This window comes from Callionymus lyra, chromosome 1 (genome assembly GCF_982586985.1).
Source record: "Callionymus lyra chromosome 1, fCalLyr1.hap1.1, whole genome shotgun sequence".
In the NCBI taxonomy this organism is placed as follows: Eukaryota; Metazoa; Chordata; class Actinopteri; order Syngnathiformes; family Callionymidae; genus Callionymus; species Callionymus lyra.
Window position 1 is genome coordinate 35,714,962 of NC_141818.1, and position 20,466 is coordinate 35,735,427.

The 20,466-nt window shown below is 39.7% G+C and overlaps 1 protein-coding gene across 1 annotated transcript; it reads left to right on the plus strand.

Annotated features, from left to right (window-relative positions):
- The first annotated feature begins 796 nt into the window (after positions 1-796).
- LOC148089244 (girdin-like) lies at positions 797-19,418 on the plus strand. The gene is made up of 29 exons (XM_087804785.1): positions 797-1,019; positions 1,540-1,631; positions 2,879-2,972; positions 3,613-3,682; positions 3,962-4,020; positions 4,393-4,476; positions 4,805-4,945; positions 5,673-5,839; positions 7,211-7,292; positions 8,893-9,051; positions 9,119-9,265; positions 9,326-9,470; positions 9,539-10,036; positions 10,588-10,793; positions 10,896-11,090; positions 11,906-12,012; positions 12,080-12,218; positions 12,281-12,439; positions 12,507-12,668; positions 13,194-13,471; positions 13,972-14,115; positions 14,174-14,360; positions 14,425-14,570; positions 15,079-15,171; positions 15,281-15,450; positions 15,705-15,785; positions 16,824-17,030; positions 17,137-17,202; positions 18,574-19,418. Exons 1-29 carry the CDS (start codon positions 957-959, stop codon positions 19,371-19,373), a joined length of 4,941 nt encoding a protein of 1,646 aa, XP_087660911.1. The 5' UTR covers positions 797-956; the 3' UTR covers positions 19,374-19,418.
- The last annotated feature ends 1,048 nt before the right edge of the window (positions 19,419-20,466 follow it).

The following is a 20,466-nucleotide window of genomic DNA, read 5'->3' on the forward strand; positions in this document are numbered from 1 at the left end:
TGATTTGTCTGATGTGAATATTTATACAGCACTTTCCAGAACAAGCCATGCACAATAAATAAGTTTCAATAAGTAAGTTACTTACTTACTTACTTTCATATAAAATGCAGTTTCAAAGCTGCCAGATTAAAGTATAAAATAAATACATATATGAATACACAGATTTCATCACTGTAACATTTTTGTATTTCCATTTATTTTGATAGTTTTTTTTCGTTTTGTTTTTATTTAATTTTAAACCGTAATCGATAGCAATTAACTCAATGAGACAGCAGGTGGCAGTAGCGTTCCAAAACTTAGTTTCAACACTTCAACACAAAAAGATTGATTATTTATGTAATAACATGTGAGTTATTTTTCCATCAGACAGATAAACTTCAAGTTAGTTAGTTATTTCAAGGTTCAGAACAGCCAGCTGAATAAAAAGGATGCAGAGATGTGGGGAGGGCTAGTTGCCATGGTAACAGATTGAACGTGTGTATTTAATATTATCCCTTAAAGTTAATTATATTTAAACGGGTGTGGATTTAATATTATTCCTCACTTTTAAGGGGTATTTTTGTAACGTGGAGACGCATCTGTGTGAGCTGATGGGATGTTAAAGAGGGGGAGGAGGAGGAGGAGGAGAGAAGAGGAGGAGGAGGAAAGAAGAGGAGGAGGAGGAGCTGAAGCAGAGAGACACAAGTTGGATGTTCGTCGCGGGACCAACTGTCAACTAGTTCCAGTTTTTAAAACGGATCTTTTATTTCTCTGGTCCTCTATTTCCATCCTTTTTTTCCGCCATTTGTTCGTCCTCTATAACTGACACCAGCACGAGGAATGGATCGAACGGAAACCTCCGAGTTGTGCACTTGTGCTGAATCAACGAAGGATTTATCCGAACCGCAATACTCTGGATTTTAAATCCATTATTGGTTGTTTAAATAATTGGTAAAAAACAAAACAAAAAAATAGCCATGGAGAGTGAAGTTTTCATTTCCTGCCGGGATCATTTCATGCTGAGTCCTCTTGTCACTTGGGTAAGTGATCGATACATCCTTCCGAACCAACCCAGTGAAATATTATTATTTATTTATTATCTTGTTTTATCATAATACTCTTCACAGTTCCTATGTTTATGTCCACAAATAATAATTTAATTATATCGTTTTTTTTCTATAACTTTAAATATTGAGATGTTATCATCTATTTAGGATAAATGTAAAGCAAACTATATTGTTATATATTGAAGAACTTTATAAATCTTTGTTGTTGGATAATCGGAATACAGTGACGTCACTGCAGCAGGTTTTGACAGAACGGAAATAGCTCAATTAGCATTTAGCATGTAGCTAACTATACAGAAGTTACCAGAATTATGACAATATTTAATTAATAGTTAGACTTAAAAAAAAACAATCACAGGTACAGTTAATGAAATTAATAGTATGTTAGGAAACAGAAATACTGCTACAATAATGTGGTTAGACTATTGGTATTTATAAAATGTTAGCGCTAGCAAGAAAGTTGATGAATTGACTTCTTCTCTGTTTCAAACAGGTGAAGACCTTTCTTCCTCCTGATGGCAGAATACACCTGGACTTTCCTGAGCTAATGGATGGAGTTTACCTGAACGACGTTATGAACCAAATGTGAGTCTGTCATTTAAAACATATACTTCTGTATTGTTTCGGTTTCAGTCAAAACTTTATTGAAGCTAAAGCTTGTTTTAAATTAAATATATACTATAAATATTGTTATGAATTATGACTGCCTAGATGTGTTGTTTACTTTGGAGAAGTACTGAACTATTTATGTACCAATATTTAAGAGATATACATATTTATAAATGACGAAATGAATAATTACCATGGAATTATCAGTGTATTTGTTACAAACAACAGTGTTTCATCTCTCTCACCTCCATGATAGTTTGAAGATTGGTTACGTCAATCATCCTATATTGTTTTTAAACATGCTGTTATTTATGCTATGTGGCATAAATATTTATTTTAGGTGTATATTGTAAACATGCCATAGGTTGACTGAGAATCAAATACAAAATGACTAAATAAAATGACTAAAGATTTTGTGTACCAATCAACTGCCTTGTTGCATCAACATGTCGCGACATGAGGGACAGATTTCGTCAAGACGCTATTTAAGGGATTAAGTTTTGAGTGCCGTATGTTCTGAGGACCTGCCCCTCGCCCTTCAAAATCCCAGAGGCCATCTGACAGTTTCAAGTTGTCCAAGAAGAAAAATGATGGAAGGATAGTTCACTTGGACAAGATTGTTTATTGAACCAGGGGGAACTAGACATGTAATAATCTGAAGATTTGCACACGAAACATGCACAATGATGACACCGTGTCCTTTAAGATGATTCTGTCTAGCCACCCCCGAGTCTACAATATCCACTTATCTCCCCCTAAGGTTCAATAACCAGCTCTTAATGTAATACAGAGAGAGAGAGAGAGAGAGAGAGAGAGAAGAGGGGGCAAAGGCGGGATAATCTCTTGGATTGGGAGACCCTTTGAGATTATGTCTCTGTTGCTGGTATTTAGTGGAACCCTGACACAGATGGGAGGGATGGGAGCGACAGAGACATGTCAGTCCATCACTCTGACAACAAGAGGTGTAGATGTGTCGTTTATAAATAAGTGTTAAAGCGTGATATGAACTGTATTTCCATGGCCGTTCAACTAATAAATAGATGTTGATTTTACTGCTTCATGCAGATTACACGAACACAACTGTCTGTTCCCGTTCATCTCCTCATGCGTTCTACAACCCCAAAACTTTCCCTGCTTGAACAATATAACATAAATTAATAATGAAGAATAATGTTGAGATCACTGACTTTATTCTAAATATGGATTGTGTGTGTTTTGTCAAGAAACCCTCCGTCACCAAACAACATGGGCAGAGATCCGAGCCATAAAGTGCAGAACCTGAACTTCCTTGTGCAGCAGATCAAGACCTATTATCTGGTGAGTCCTGGTTTCATATTCAATCTTAATAATATTCTCACACAGTCCCGCTCTTCCTGGTTGTCACGTAGATGAAATCACTTGAATGTCGGCTGATCTTCTAGTTCTACGACTGATGCCCTAAATATCCACCGAGGCCACATTCGTCTAATCTGCGCACAGAAACTTACTTAACACATATTTTGTGCCACATTTTTAAAGTGTTTTCTTAAATAATGTTGTGTAAGTATTATTATTAGTAATATTAGTATTAAGTATGTTAATAAAAAAAGTTAAGGACGTATTTTTTTGTATAATAATAATAATAATAATGTATAATATTAGTCATGGAAATGTTTAAAAACAAACTTTATTTGTTTGTTTTTTTGGAGCCAAGAACAAAGTTTTTTGAAAAAAAACATTAAATTAAATTAAATAAGAATAATTGACCCGTAGACCACTTGGTTTTTTATCTTCTTATTGACCCGAAGCCGGACAACAAATGTGTTTGAGGTATCCCTTGTGTTGTTTACCTTGACCCAGAGACATCATAATGGTTACCACAAACACATTTTGGGGCCCCGGGTTACTTTGACCCAGAGATAACAGAAGGGTTAAGAAAACAAACCTTCATATCTTGATGTTTTATTGTTTTGTGCAGGATCATCTGAGACAACTGATCATGATTCCTGTGCCAAATGTGTCACTTCTTGCAAAGACTCCTTACTGTGGTATGTTACTCCAAACATCACCAATGGATTCAACTCTTTTTTTCATCATGATCAATGATAGTGTGTTACACAGACAAAGGAAACTTTAAGAGACTTAATGCCTAATAGAAATAAATCGATATTTTATTCTTAACTATTAAGTCTAAAGGGACAAGCATTTTTTAATATAATGCACATACTAATTTATTTTAAACTTATTTGTTCATGACCTTTAGCTTCAATTCCAGTAAACATCCATCAAATCATCTCGTTTTTTTTTTAATTATGTTTCTCTCACAGAACAAAGCCTGGATGAAATGAAAAAGTTGCTACTGCTGCTTTTGGGTTGTGCTGTTCAGGTAATGTTCAGTTGACAGATGATCAATGATGATGATGATGATGATGATGATGAAGATGAAGATGATGATGATGATGATGATGAGGATGAGGATGATGATGATGATGGTGATGTGATGATGAAGATGATGATGAGGATTAGGAGAATGATGATGATGGTGATGATGAAGATGATGATGAGGATTAGGAGAATGATGATGATGATGATGATGATGATGATGATGGTGATGGTGATGATGAGGATGAGGAGAATGATGAAGATGATGATGATGATGGTGATGGTGATGATGAGGATGAGGAGAATGATGATGATGATGATGATGATGATGATGATGATGATGGTGATGATCTAAGACTACAATGTTCCTGTACAGTGTGAAAAGAAGGAGGGGTACATCGAGAGGATTCAGACTCTAGACTTTGACACAAAATCTGCCATAGCTGTGCACATCCAGGAGGTACGTCATTTTTATATTATTATTTAATAATGTTTTTGGTTTTGTTTTTTTTTAATGGTTGCATGCTTTATTGTTTGGTATCGCCTTTTCGATGTGATGTTCAGTGACCCCAAGTGCCACTTAAGTTTCACACAAACTAATTGATTTGTAGATTAGATCAAGTAGGGTGGTGTATTGACAATAATCTGTCGATACAATACAAGGGCAACAATACGATATTTTGCAATGTATGTCAATACTGTTGTATACTGTTGATACTCGCCGTATCAATATTTCAGTAATATGCAGTACATTGATTGACTTTTTTTTCCTCCTACTGGAACTGCAGTTGACTCACAGTCAAGAGAATGTGTTGGATCTCCAGTGGTTGGACTCCAGTGACTCACACTCACATGAGCTTGGAACTCTGGCGAGGAACATGGCTGTGCATCTTAAACACCTGCTGGACCAAAGAGAAGCTCATCTGCAGGTATTTAGGTCTTTTTAAAAATTACTCCTATTATTAACTGTGAACTGTATATAAACGACACAACATTTCATCATCATCCAAGAACCGTTCTTTACACACACTGACTAATGGTTTTCAATTTTTTATTAGACAACCTTTAAGAAGATGCAAATTAAAATTAAAAGAACCACACAAACAAACAATTTCAACAAGAATTGTGTCATGTCAAAGTTCCTTAACCAACACTAATCATTGAAGCAAACCTGACTCAAAAATATAGTAAACCTTAATCAATGCCAAATAAATGTTTATTTATTTAAATCGTACACTTCAAAATATACAATATATTTGTTTTGTATACATCATACAAGTACAGTTTTTTTTACTACAATAAAATGTTTTTTACACATTATAAACTGTGATTTTCAGCTTTAATCTAAAAAATGTGCAGCTGTAATCAAATGATTTCCAGCTGATCAAATAGGATGTTTTTGTATTGAAAGCAGCCCAGAGAATAACTATTTTCCCCTTTTATTTATTTCGTTTTGTTGCCCTTAATCCATTACTTTCTAATCCACAGAAAAAAAGATTGACTTCCTACTTACTATTTATAATCAATGAAATACTGTATATATATATATATAGTATGGTTAAAGGATGATTGATCAGATTTAACCTGGTTACTGGTTAATACTCTCATGGATATGTTTTAAGTAATAAATAATTCCAAATAACCTTCACCTTTCAGACAATATTGGAGCTCACGCAGGAGAAAGAGAGTGCCGTCTCCTCGCTGGGATTCCCACCGAACTCACAGAGCACAGGTTCCTCCTCCGGTGTGTCGGGGACGCAGCAGCATTTAGCAGTGGAGCTAGCTGACTTCAAGGGCAAAATTAGAAGACTCAGACAAGAACTGTAAGTATCCAGTATTTAGCTGCCTGTACTTATTTTGAAAGTTCAATTTCAGATGTGGCTACATGGTGTTGCTTCAATGAATGCATTCAATTAAATAAAAAAATATCTACTATATATATAGGCATCAACATATTTATTTTTCTGGCCCTTTGAAATGATCATATTATATTATTGATTCCGTTGTATTTAATTAATAATTCAACCGAGAAGTTGTCTGAATCATTTTAAAGTCTAAATAGATTATGCATCAATGTATTATATGACTTAAATACTGTATATTTTGTCTTTAAACGAATGCTAAGCTGGCTGTAAGTTACATTTTGTTACATTTTTTTATTTTATTTATTTGTTTTAGTGGGAGTGCTGTGATTATATGAGATGCTATAAATTGATATAGCTTAATCCCAGAGAAAGCTCCTAATGTGGCGTCTTTATGTGTATGTAGAGCAAAAAAAACAAACAAACCAAAATTTGAAAATTTGGAAATCTAGGATCTAATCATTTGCTCATTGGGGAGACTGTTGAAATCACAGCAGGAGTGAAATTGTTGTCTCTTTTCAAATGAAAAACTGTGAGTCCAGACAGAATAGATCAGACAGTTGTTCCTGGACGGTCAGTCATATACATCATCATCACCATGTATGTAAGTTTGATGAACATTCCTTTTGATTTGGTCTAAAAGTTCCAGGGCAAGTGAGGAAAGAGTAGTTTGACCAAATGGTCTGAAAGCAGGGCAGAGTAAAAGCAGCAAACACTGATTTGGAAATAGATTGAATACACTTCAGCGGCCCTAGATCTCTTCTTTTAATACCAACGTGTGTTATTTAAAATGTTCCTCCCTGGCGTGGATATTACTCTTTCTGGTATTAAAGTTGCTGAGCATGTTCTCTGGGGACCTTCCAACGTAGAGGGGATGAAAGAGAGCGCACCGGATAAGAGATGCCCTGGGGGGGGTTGGCCCACATCAATGGCGAGTTCCATGGCTGTGCATAGCTATTGACCCACATAGGCTCTTCATTTCCGAAAAAAAAACTGCACACACACTCATGCACTGGCACACTAACCACGAGCCGGTCACCATTCACCCGCCGTATCCTTCTGTCTCTGGTATATTGTCCTCCCTTCTAGTGATGTTTATATTCACATCCTGAGCAAACACAATATCTTTTAAAGCCATTTACTAAAGTCCTTTCTGTTTCTATATTCCTCTGGCTCCTCACTTCAATAACATGTTGTACCAACTCTGCCTAAAATCAAATTCAGAGGTTGTGCTTTTATGTTTCAGTATATTTAGCAAAAACAGCGAGGTCATTTTTTTACCCTGAGCGAAACTCAATGAGTGGTTTCTGAACTTGACTTGTTTGGTTTCAGCGAGGAGAAGAACGAACAGATGCTGGACTGCAGACATGAGCTCCAGAACATGCAGCTGGAAATGAAGAAGATCCAGCAAGAGGTTGGATGTGAAACGAAAATAAGAGATGCTCCTTTTGATAACTGAAAATCTTTTTTTTTGCGCCTGGTGATAAGGTTCCAGGGTTGAGTCAGTATTTGGGTGACTTAGGTCAGTCTGTCAAACTGAGCCTGAGAAACCTGGGTGTTGTATGTGACAAAGACATGTCTCTAGTTCAACACTGCAGAAAACTGACCAGAAACTGTTTCCTTCAACTGACAAAAATCTCTAAATTTAGGAAAATGATGTCACAACACAATCTGGAGCTTGTAATCCATGCGTTTGTTTCTTCTCGCCTGGACTATTGTAACAGTTTATTTTTGTGTCTAAACAAGAAGGATCTGTCTCGCCTGCAGTTAATACAAAACTCTGCAGAGAGAATTCTGACCCGCTCTAGTAGAAGAACTCACATTTCTCCGATCCTTAAAGGTCTACACTGGCTGGTTCTTACTTTCAGAGCTATTCATGGTCAGGCTCCTCCTTACATCAGTGATCTGATCCAGCCTTACACCCCAGCTCGGGCTCTGAGGTCTGTGGATCAGAATCTACTGATGGTTCCTGAACACGCTTCCGGAACCAGAGGAGAGAAATCCTTCCAGGCTGTTGCTCCTAAGCTTTGGAACGATCTTCCTCTCCCTCTGTGTTTGATGATCTACTGACTCCTTCAAGAGACATTTTTATTTGTGCTTTTCCCTTGTGTTTGTCTTGATCTTTTAAAGTATATATTTTAACTGTACTAGTTTTGATCGTTAAAGCGCTCTATAACCCTGGTCTAGAAAAGTGCTTTACAAATAACCTTTGCTTACTTTCTTAATTACATATTAAGAGATGAAGCTGAGTCACGCACCAAACGGTTTTGTGAACATATTTGCAGTTAATCTCTGGAGCAAAGCACATGTGGCCTTATTTAAACAGTTATCACTGGAGTTTAGATGTGTTGGTCTCTACATCACAAGCAAAACAAGTCTGACGGGTGAAGCCACTAGAAATGACCTATTTTACCTTTAATCAAACATAAACACAACTATTGGAAGAACAGCTCATCTTCAGTGTAGAATAATTCAGGATCATGCAAAAGTGTGATTGTTAATTGTTAACACAGTATAAATAATTAGAAAAACAGCTGACGCATTACAAATTGCATGAAAGTAACAAGTTACTCACGTCATTGTGATTAAACTTAATTAAATATACTTGAGTTTATGTTTATGTTCACTAAGGGATTATTTTATTTTATGAGTTATCTGTATCTTTTATATGTTAATCTATTTTAATCTAGTGACTGATGCTCACTTTTCTTCATCCAAAAAAGACACAACTAAACACAGAGTATTTTATCTTGAGTAGAATATATGTCAGTACTCTCATATCTGCAATTAACAAGTTCACTTTTTGACACAAAAGACAAAGATACATTTCTCTCTTTGCTTATACATAAATATAAATTAAAGGTAGCTTTAAAGTACTTTGATGAATTAACAAACATATTTTAGATGCAGGTATGACGATGAGTACATGTTATAGCAAATGAACAGTTGAGAGATGATGTTATAGCAGAGTCTCCTTAATTCTTCTAATCGTTGACTTTATGGACTCACTTTAGAACTCCCAGCTACTCATGGACGCCCGAGCGGCACGAACCTACCGGGACGAACTGGACTCTTTGAGAGAACGAGCCATCAAGGCAGAGAGGCTGGAGAGTGAGGTGGGACGCTACCGGGAGCAGCTGCACAAGATGGAGTTCTTCAAGGCCAAAGTGGAGGTAGATACAGCGCAAGCTGCACAATGTAGAGTTTCTTCTCATCCTTTCATGATTTTTGGAAACGTAGGAGCTCCAGGAGGACAACAAGGTGATACAGGAGACCAAAGAGGTGCTTGAGGATCAGCTGGAAGGCTGGAGAGCTCGCTCGGATAAGATTCATCATCTGGAGAAGCAGAGTTTGTTGCTTAAGGCCCAGATCCATGACTTGGAACAGGTAGCTTGTTGTAGATGTAAGTGATATAAGTGAGATCCCACTGATGGACCTGCATTCTAGGACAGGGAAGCAGACCGGAAGCGTATAGAGGAGCTGCAGGAAGAGAACCTGACTCTGTGCATGGCTCAGAAGAGGAGCATGGAAGAATCCCAGCACCTCGGATGGGAGTTGGAGCAGCTGTCCAAAACCACCGACAGCTCTAACAGTGAGTAGTAGCTCATGACCTCTCTTCATTCATGAGGTGTAAAAAACCTGGATTTCTCCTCTGTCAAGGTCACCGGACTCTGAGTGAGGAAGTGACCGAGCGTGCGCGGAGTCGGCTGCTGAAGCTTGAAAAAGAAAACCAAAGCCTCTTGAGGACAATCGAGGACCTCAGGGCTGCATCTGTAGGCAGTTTTGTGCAGACTAAGAGTGAGGACAACGGAAGGAACGTCTGCCAAAACTCTTGCAACGGGACAGGTGCTACGCCAGCGACCCGTGAGCGGTCCACGCCATGCTCGGAGAACGGGGATGTCCACGTCGATCAGCAGGTGAAGGGACCGACGGAAAACCGCAACAGCTGCGATCATTTCCAAGGACTCCTATCTGATGTGGAGATCCTGGAAGAAATGCAGGACAGAAGACATCTTTGTGTGGCACCACATGATTCGAGCAGCATGTCCACAGATCTGCGCTACTGTTACGCCAACAAGCAAATGCAAAGACTCGAAGCCAAGTGTCGAAACCTTGATTCAGTGAATCAACATCTTCAGACTTCCCTGGACAACACCGGTGGGCTTCCTGCTTTATCTTTAAGTATTTCATGACTCATACAATCCATCATTTTAATATTGGAAGGTTACATTTGTTATTTTGAACAATTGGATTTTCAAAATGAAGTTATTTTTTTTCCACATAGAGATCGACATTTAGATTCCAAACATTTTCTATATATTCCTTATTTTTTCCTATTGTTCCTATCCTTAAAAATCTTGATATAATAGTGACACCAGCAGAAAGCGTGTCAAAAGTGTTATACCAACATTTTTATATTTAATTTAAAATGCTACATATTTTAAAAAATATATTGATCAAGAAAATGTGCTTTTTAATAACTGGGATAATTATTTATGTTATTAAAATTTTGAAATTTTAATGTAAAACAGTTTAAATGTAATTGTTTAAAAAACACGTTCAACTTTTCCAAAAACAAATGGTAAAGTTTAATCATTTAAAATCTTAAATTGGACCATTCAATATTCTAATGGCTCAGATACACTTCCTCTTATATAAAGAAGTTCATATTCTTTGTCCCTCTTCGACTTGTATTCATGTCTGATCAGAACGGAAGGTGCAGCACCTAGAAGCTGAAATCCAGGAGCTTGAAGCTGAGAACCAGACTCTGCATTCCACTCTAGAGGAGCTCCGGATGTCAGCGCGTCGTCTTGAGCAGCTGGAAGTGGAGAAGATGAACCTGGATCAAGAGAACACAAGTCTGGAGAAGGACAAAAGGCTGCTGGAAAAAGAGAACAGGCGGCTTCGTCAGCAGGTATCTCCTTCAATCTGATCCGTGTCTTCTTCTTTTAGACTTAAATAACACATAATATAAAATAGTACAAAAATATTATATAAAACATATTTTTCCTCGTAGACTGAGATCCAGGAGGCCAGTTTGGACAGCAGGAATGTCTGCGTGTCGGGCCTGGAGAGAGAGATGCGTCTTCTAGTGAAGGAGGTGGAGTCATTAAGGGAAACTGCTGAGCGGGTCAAAGGGCTCGAGAAAGACAACAGAGAACTGAGCAAGCAAGCCGCCATCGACCAACGAACCCTGGTCACTCTGAGAGAGGTGAGCGGATTCACCCACAGAATTAACCATTCCTCACCCTGACAATACAAGCTTCTGAACTTTATACCTTGAATTGAATTAAGAATCCTGGATGTGTGTCTTGTTGAGGAAGAAATTTCGCTTTAAAACTGAATAATATGAATTAAAAAACAAGGTCAGTAATAAGGTGACGCTTTAAAAATTTAAAAACCATATTATTTCAAATATTTGGTTCAACTGTGAGAGAGCCAACGTCACTCACAATGTTTTAAAGAACATCTACCCCACCTTAAAACGCTGCTGGTCACACATACAGCTGCTTGAATCCAAATTGTATTTTTGACTAAACTCATTACATCTATATTTAGTTCACTTGCTGTTTGTAGCCAAAGTGATTTTTCTGCCAGGGAATTCAATCTTTGTACAGTTTTAAATAAGTTATCACGTTAAATGTTATTATCAATATAATTGTTATGATGTAGTTAAATAAAAATACAAATAAAAAATATACCTGAAATTAGTAATAATTAATTATTTATTTGTATAGAAAATGTTCTGAACCACTGTGGTCAGCGAACATAAAACATCATTAGCATTAACATTTTTTACCAACTATTTTTGTGTATTAAATTTAGTTTTTTAAGTTTTTAAGTTATATTATTTAATTTGAAAAACAAAAAAGCTTCACTTCACCTGTAGTTAACACAGCTGTTAACTTCCTGCTTCCCTGCTTAGATTTAACATGTTATAAACTGCTGTGGTCAGTTTTCTAGATGCATGATTAGCATTAGCATTGACTGTCTTTATTATTTATCATTCTTGTTCATTTCCATCAGGAGTTAGTCGGTGAGAAGCTGAAGACACAACAGAAAGACAACCAGCTGGAGAGTCTTGCTCATGAGCTGGAGGTGAAGGTGAACCAGGAGCAGCACAGTGATAACAGGTGACGTCCTACAGGCGTTATTGGAAGAAGCCTTTTTTAAAAAATGGACTTTCTGTCAACGCAGCAGGTTCAAGATGCTGGAGTCTAAACTGGAACTTTCGTTGAAGAAGTCAGTTCAGATCAAGGAGGACAAGATGGCCGATCTGGAGGCGCGTCTGCAGGAGTCGTCTGGTCTAAACCAGCGGCTTCAGCAAGAACTCAAGAAGGTAACTTGTCGTAAGAGATCCGCCTCCATGATTGTGGATCAATGAATGTGTCGATGGTTCAGGTGAGGCTGAGGTACGAGGCCATGCAGCAGCGGCAGGAGGAGGAAGGAACGACGACCAGGACTCCCAAAGAGTCGATGAGCGACATGCTACGTGAGAGCCACGAGGCCACCAAAGAACTGCTGAAGCTCAAGGACCATCTTATTGAAGTGGAGAGGAACGTAAGTGTGACCTTTGACATTCTCACAAAAACAAAAGTTGTTTTTATTTCTGCATCGTCTGCTTCAGAACGCCAGGCTGGAGGCAGAACGCCAGGCGGTGCAGGCTCACGTGAGGCAGCTGGAGAACCAGTCCGAGGGTCTGCAGGCACAGATTCTGGCTCTTCAGAGACAAGCGGCTTCGCTGCAGGAGAGCAACACAGGCCTGCAGACACACAACGCTAACCTGCAGGTGCCTTAAGAAGCTTCTTAGCACACACTGCAGACGCTTATTATCCTTTATTATATCGATTTTAAGAACCTACTTGCACTTTTTGGGGTTATTTAAAAGCAGGTGTCTCCACCGTTTTGTACCACGGTTTAATGTCGGCATTATATTCACAGACCGACTTCAAATCAGTCAAAATAAATCATCTACAGTTTGTTTTTTGCAAATTTTTACAAGTTTACAGGTTTATTTTTGGACTAAAATTGACTGAAAGGAGCGTCTTAAGTCACAGGCTTGTGTCCTTTGAGACAGAAATAATTAATAGAAGAGAATTTATATCAATATTTATTTTTCTTTCTTTGCGGCCCAGTAGAATTTTTGATTAATGTCGATTATTATGATTATTTTAAACTTCCTATTATATATCAGGGCACTCCGGTTTCCTCCCACAGTCCAAAAACACACAGAGGTTATTTGGGAAAATTGTCAGGACTGACTAGTCTTTTGCATGATTGAGTTTAAAGCGCTCACCTCCACTACACTGTTCAGGTGGAGAAGTCGACGCTGAACTCGCAGAGCGCCTCCCTCATGGCGCAGAACGCGCAGCTGCAGCAGCAGCAGTCCGGGATGGAGGCGGAGCGCGAGAACGCGGTGCGCGAGCGCGACGAGCAGCGCGGCGTCCACGAGCAGCTGCTGCGCGACCACGAGCGTCTGGCGGCGCTTCACGAACGACAGGCCCTGGAGTACGAGACCGTGCTCGGGAAACACGGCTGCCTGAAGAAAGCCCATCGCACCCTGGAGCTGGAGTACCGCACCCTGCAGGACAGGTGCGGAACAACATGATGATGTGAATGTAGATTGGTGTATTTTAGTAAGTAAGTTAGTAAGTAAGTAATGGTAGTACGTTACTAAATGTTTGATAAAAATAAAACAAAACAAAACAAGCGAGCTTAAACACAAATACAGCACATATTTTATTTAAAAAGTAATATTAAGTCTTTCTTATTTAAATGTATTTGTTTATTTTTTAAAATAAAATTCCCTAAAAAATGTATATATAAGTCATAAAAAAAGTTACCTTGCTACACTAACTTTTGAATTTTCACCAAGCAGTAAAACTGCCTTTAATTAGTTGCAAATAGCGGAAACTATTTGTTGCTTTTAAATCCACCACCACCTGGTCATGTGACCATCTGCACGTCGCGTGATTGGCTGAAAGCTCATGTCACTCTGTACTTCTTTCATTTTTATGGTGGCCTTAAAAGAAAATATATTAGGAAGGTATTTATCAGCGTATTTGAAGATATCCAGGTATGTTTGTGTGCAGGTATAAAAGTCTGCAGCTGCAGCGCAGCAAGCTGGAGGACCAGGAGAAGACTCTGAAGGAAGAGCAGATGAGGGTGACCCTGGAAAGGGAGCAGCACAGAGCGAGTGCTGCAGAATGCGGTCGCCTGCGTGACGAGAAGGACTGGTGAGATCCGGGAGAAGTCCACGCCTCGGCGCGTCCGCTCACTACTCGTGTTCCTCAGGCTGAACCAGACGTACCGCCAGCTCCTGAGCGACAATGAGATCCTCACGGCGGACCACAAGCAGCTCAAGAGCGAGGTCAACGAGGCCAAGCTGGAGCACACGTGGCTGGAGGCCGACTTCAACAAACTGAAGAAGGAATATCAGCAGCTGGACATCGCGTCCACCAAACTGACCAATCAGTGCGAGGTAGGAGAAGCAGGTGCTGCTCGCACTCCAGCGGATGTTGGAGGTTTGATGTTTGTGGCTCCAGTTGCTGAGTCAGCTGAAGGGAAACCTGGAGGAAGAGAATCGACATCTTCTCGCTCAGATCGAGACGCTGATGCTCCAGAACCGAACTCTGCTGGAGCAGACCATGGAGAGCAAAGACCTGTTTCATGTGGAGGAACGCCAGTACATGTAAGTGTGTGTGTGTGTGTGTGTGTGTGTGTGTGAGAGTGAGTGAGTCTGTGTAAGTTTACGTGTGCGTGTTGTGTGATTTTGACTGAGTGTACGTGTGTCTGTCTAAGTTTTTGTGTGTCTGTGGGTTTTTGTGTATGTGTCTATGTAGGTTTATGTGAGTGTTTCTGTGTGTGAGTGTTTGTGACTATGTGTGTTTCTGTGTTTTTGTGTGTATGTCTTATGTACATATGTGTCTGTATGATTGTGCGTCTCTGTGTGTGAGTTGATGCGTCTCTGTGTTGTAAGGCTGTGTGTTTATATGCCTCTGTGTGTGTGCTTGTCTGAATGAGTGTGAGTCTTTGTGTTTGCGTTTTTGTGTATGTATGTTTGTTTGTAAGTCTGTGTCCCCATTGTGTGTCTGTCTGTATGTGTATGTCTGCGTTTGTATCCATGCTTGTGTGTCTGCCTGTGTGTTTGATTATGCGTGTGTGCGTGTGTGTTAATAAGTGTTCACTCGTCTGCTCAGTGACAAGCTGAACGATCTGAGGAGGCAAAAGGAGAAGCTGGAGGAGAAGATAATGGACCAGTACAAGTTCTACGAGCCGTCTCCTCCTCGCAGGTCAGTCGCAGGTTTGAGGGGAAACTCCCATTATTACGGGATTCTCAAAATAAAAATGACTGGAACATGCGTTTCTCTCCTTGTCTTCGTGTCGCTCTCCTCACCTCAGGCGAGGCAACTGGATCACCCTGAAGCTGAAGAAGTTGATCAAGTCCGGCAGCCGTGAGCACGGCCTGGAGAGCACGCTAGCCGACGATCCTCATCCGTACGGCGGCTCCCTGGTGAGCTCTGATGGATCCACCTCAGCGGGGGAGGTGGTCTCCCCCCAGCACCGCAGCAGTGAGTCACCTCTTCATCAATGGATGCTTCCACACACCATCATCATCTTCATGGAACTTTCCTGATCATCTCAACTACCTTTAGAGTCATAAGTCAGATCCAAAACACTGTTCAAACCTCCTTGAAATGTTCTCCTGAAAGTCCCTCTTGTGAATTTCCTGTGTCTAAACGTATGTCCCCGTCTTCTCCTCCTCTCTCTCCCCTCCTCTCTCCACCCATCCATCACTTCTGCAAATGTCACTGCTGTCGAGAAGGCACCGTGAAACTGTTCACCCGTATGAGGAGCAGGCAGAAGAGCAGAGGAAGAGTCAAGTCCGTCTTCCAACGCTCCATGTGTAAGAACGGCTCTAGAAAGACACTTTCATCACGAACACGGTTGTTTAGACTCAAACATGAGCTCGTGAATCTCTCGGTCCAAGTTCACCTTCAATCTCCTTCCTCGCACCGTTAGTTCAGGACAACTATAGCTTTACAGTTAAAGATGGTTAACTGTTAAACATCACGTCCATCACTTGAATTTAAACACTTTTAAAACTCTTCTCAGAGTAACTTAGTTACTTCGTACTTAGTTACATATATGAACATTTACTTAGAGTATCTTAGTTACTTTTTTAACAATGTACTTAAAGTAACAAGGTTACTTTTTAAACACTTTACACAGAGTAACTTAAGTACTTTTTAAACAATTTGTTTAAACTTAGATTAGCTTAGTTGACTTTTAAACAAATCCATTTACTTGTTAGTTTAGTTATTTAGTGTTTAGTTACTTAGTACTTAGTTACGTATTTGACAATTTACAAGTATCTCAGTTCGTTTTTTTTAACAATTTACTTAAAGTAACTAGGTTACTTTTCCAACACTTTACACAGAGTAAAAGTGTTTTAGTTATTTTGTGCTACGTTGCTTTTTAAAAGCGTTTTTTGATGTATTTGTCTTTTAAAAATCAAAACATTGAACATAAATAAAATAAATACATTAACTGGTATATCAAAATAAAACATGGACACATTACATCAAGGTAGTCCTAATCTCCATTATTTGTGACTTTGGCGGCAGTTCTTCAAATTATTTTATATTTTTCAAGTTTGTTTTCTACTCCAACCAAAGCACAACACGTGTATTTCGCTGATTTAACTGAATTTTGGAAAGATATGGAGAAACCTTTAAAGAACACGAAACTTTAGGGACATTTGAAGCAACACTACGTAGGATTGAAACGCCCCTTTCTGGCGCCCTCTAGTGTAAGGACCGTTTAAGTGCATTGTCATTGAATTTCTTAACAAAACAAGATGTTGGGTGACTGTGATTACAAGAATTCATTTAAACCTCCATGAATCCGACCCCCCCCTCCCTCCAATCATCCAACATGTCAGCCCTGAGCAGCCTGGTGTTCCCCTCCGGCCCGCCTGAGGAGGAGCGATGGTCAGACGAGCAGCTGGAAGGTTCTGGGGTTGATGCTGAGGAGGACACCAAAGACACATTGACCTCATCCTTCACCTCATCTGTCATGTCCATCCACCGCCCTCATCCCACCTCCTCACCATCTGATGCTCCAGATGTTGCTGAGGTCTGGGTCACAGGTAAAGTCTCCCATCAGCGTCTTTTTTCATTCAAGCGCTTCGTCATCAGTGTCGGCAAGAATATAAAAAACATCGTTGTGAACCTTTGGTCTGCTCTGTCCTGCAGACAAGGATTCCAACGATGGCGTGGCACCATCTGGACCCGAGGACAGCGATGAGCCGCAGCATCACGGTAAAGCCTGGTGGATATTCATTTAGAGGATTCAGCTGCACACACGAGTATTACCAGCTCAGGAATTAGAGGAAATCCATCAAATCGAAATCCTGACCTTGTTTCATCTAAATCTGCCGCCCAGTAGAAACAGGATGCTGTAACCTGCTGCCCCCTGCTGGCTACAGATAACACATGCAGCCAAACTGTGAACAGTTTTGTTGTTGTTTTATTCTCTGTTAGCAACACAGACTCATGTTGCCGCTTGTTCAAACGTTCAACATGTATTTAGAAATATAGGTATAAGGTGTCGACATCACTCTCACTCCGCCAAGAACTCTCCGGACAATGACCCTCACGCTTCAGCTCATTCAGACAACATTTTGCCCTCAAATAATACTGACAGGAGACAACTCAGATTCTCCTAACAATTGACCAAACTGTGCCCCAAAATAATACTGAGAGTGTCTCAGTCTGTTAAATGTGTTTACCCAACACAATTTAAGTAAGTAAGTAAGTAAGTAATTTGTATTTATATATTGCTTTTCCAGACCAGGGTCACAAAGCGCTTAAACAATCAAAGCAATAGTCAATAAAATATATACTTTAAAGGTCAAGATAATACTCAACACAGGAACCCCAAAATAAACAATATTCAGCCCCACAATAGTACAGAGAGTGTGTCTGTCTCTCAAAGTTGACATAATTAAACCTTGAAATAATTGTCTGATAAAATTATCAAAATTTTGTTCCAAATTAATTCTGACAGTAGGTTACTCTCAGTCCGTTCAAATTGACAACATTTTGCTACAAATATTACTGGAATACGGAATTCTTTAGAATTGCTAAATTTATCCCAAAATAGTTTTGACAAAACACAACTTAAAAATCGAAATAATGTTGCTCACGGGCAGCACAGCATTAAGTCTGTTAAAACTTTAGCTTCAAAATAAGATTGAAAGTATGAAAAATCTGTCAAATACTGGAATTTTGTTCAAAGTACAACTAAAAAAAAGAAGCTCAAAGTCTGTTTAAATTGACAATATTCAGCCCTATGGTAGTACAGAGAGTGTCTAACTCTGTATCTCAAAATTGACATGATTAGGCCCCAAAATAATACTGAGAGCATCTTCTGTTCAGTTCAGTTTATTTTAAAGGAAAGTTTTGCTTCAAAATAATACGACAAAACACAAGTCAGTGTAATATTACGTAAACTGGTTTAAAGTTATTTTACATTATTCAAAACGTAAGAATCATTTTAATTAGATTGATTTTGGACACCTGTTAGCACCGGCAGCATTAGTACCAGTTCAGCACCAGTATCAGACCAAACTAAAGTGGCTTCATCAGGAAATAAAGATCTTGAGTTTAAATCCCCGACATGTCTCTCAGGCCTGCAGAGTCGAGCCCAGAGTGAGAGCAGCGGCGAGTTCAGCCTGAGCCTGGACAGCGAGCCCTGGTCCAACAACAGCAGCCCCGTCCAGCAGCTGCCCTCGTCTTCCAACCAGCAACCCCGCAGCAGCTCCACCCCAGAAAAAGCCTCCACCTTACCCGTCAGCAGAAGTCAGGAGCACACGCCGAGAAACCAGGACTTGTGGCTCACCAGGGGCACACGCAGCATCAGGAGGGGGTCCAGGGCAAAACTGGTGGGCCAGACTTCAGAGTCAGGAGGCATGATGGGAGAAAACCCGAGCAAAGATGAAGCCCCTCCCGCGACAGTCGTCTCTCCCATCACGGTGCTGTACGTTCAGGGGAAGTCCTCGTCCATGTCGGGGTGTCTCAACTGCTTCTCCACCCCGCTGGACAAGGAGGGTCGACTGAGGGGGGTCAGGTCCATGAGACCTCTCCCTCGCGCCTCCAGCGTGATCTCCACCGCCGACGGGTCGTCGCGGCGCTCCAGCGTCAGCAGCGACGGCCGGGTCAAGGCGGAGCCCGACGCCACCGCGGACCCACCGCCGTCAGAACCCACCCCGCCCGTCAAACCACCGCGAGACCCCGCCGTCGTGGTCTCCTCCGAGACCCCCAAGGCCCCCGTGCAAGAGTCGCTCGCGGGCTCCTCCTTCACGTTCACCTCCGTCTTCTCCAACACCATCTTCAGCGACTCCGTCGTCACGACGACCTCGGACTGTCAGAACCGGGAAGACTCGTCCCGAACTCACGTGGAGTCGGACGGACGTGTAGAGCGACCTTGACCCGACATGATGGTCTGAGTGATGCGTAGGTTGGTTTGACTCCGCCCACTTCAGCTCCGCCGTGACCAAAACATTTTAACTTGTAAATATTTGTGTACAAAAGATGATTATTTATTTGTGATGTATGTGTGAGATATATGGACAATCCTTTAGTGTTGAATTGAGATAACTTCAGTATTTATTTATTTTTTAATGAGTAGTATTTCCTGTCTTTTCATATTTAATATCCATTGTCTTTGTTCATGTTTAGCGTACATTCAGATACTTTATTTTGTGAGTATTATCATCTATTATTATTGTGTGCAGAGTCGTTAACAGGAGGGTTACGATGCCTGTACAATATTTTATCATCACTTTTACATCAGTCGACAAATGTAACAAAAGGAAAAATAAAGTTTTATACCGTGTTCATTGAAATGATTTATTTTCTATGGAGGTTCATCAGTGTTAAAATAATATTTACAATTTCTAATGTAAGGACATTCTATAAACATTTTTTCAGGTTGAATATTGTTTTTATTGAATAAAAGATTTGGAACATTTTCAAAATGAACTTTAACTTTAACTTTATGAACTTTATCAAACTTTCAGCCAATAATGCAACATGCAGATAACATGGCGTCGTAGAAGCACATGATTAAGTATCTTGCTACTCTTTAGTAGTGATGCGGTGGTGAAGCTTCATGAAACAGTGTCATGTTGTTAAGAGGTCAGTAGGTGGCGCCATCAGTTTAAAATAATGTTTTATTAGAACAATTGTTCAAAACAAAGGAAAATAGTACAGAGACCGCCATCTAGTGGACTCTGAAAATAATGACACTGTTTCATGAAGCTTCATCAAACCATAACTACTCTCTTGGTATTATCCGATGTTACTATTATACCAACATATTTATATTGAATTTGAAAGGCTACAAATACATTTTATAATAGTTCAATCACAAAATGAATTAATTAATTCTCTTCCACGTACATTTCGATATTGTGGATCCAATAATTAGTTTCTGAACTCAATATTTTTAAATGGGTAGCCTTTTTAAATTCAATATAAAATAATAGTAATTAATAGTAATAATAGTGCCTCAAGAAAATA

Excerpts from the sequence above, each read along its gene's own strand:
- LOC148089244 (XM_087804785.1), top strand. The coding sequence starts at position 957 with ATGGAGAGTGAAGTTTTCATTTCCTGCCGGGATCATTTCATGCTGAGT. Across the intron at positions 1,020-1,539 it reads TGAGTCCTCTTGTCACTTGG|GTGAAGACCTTTCTTCCTCC; the intron begins GTAAGTGATCGA and ends TGTTTCAAACAG. Across the intron at positions 15,786-16,823 it reads CGTCTTCCAACGCTCCATGT|CCCTGAGCAGCCTGGTGTTC; the intron begins GTAAGAACGGCT and ends CCAACATGTCAG.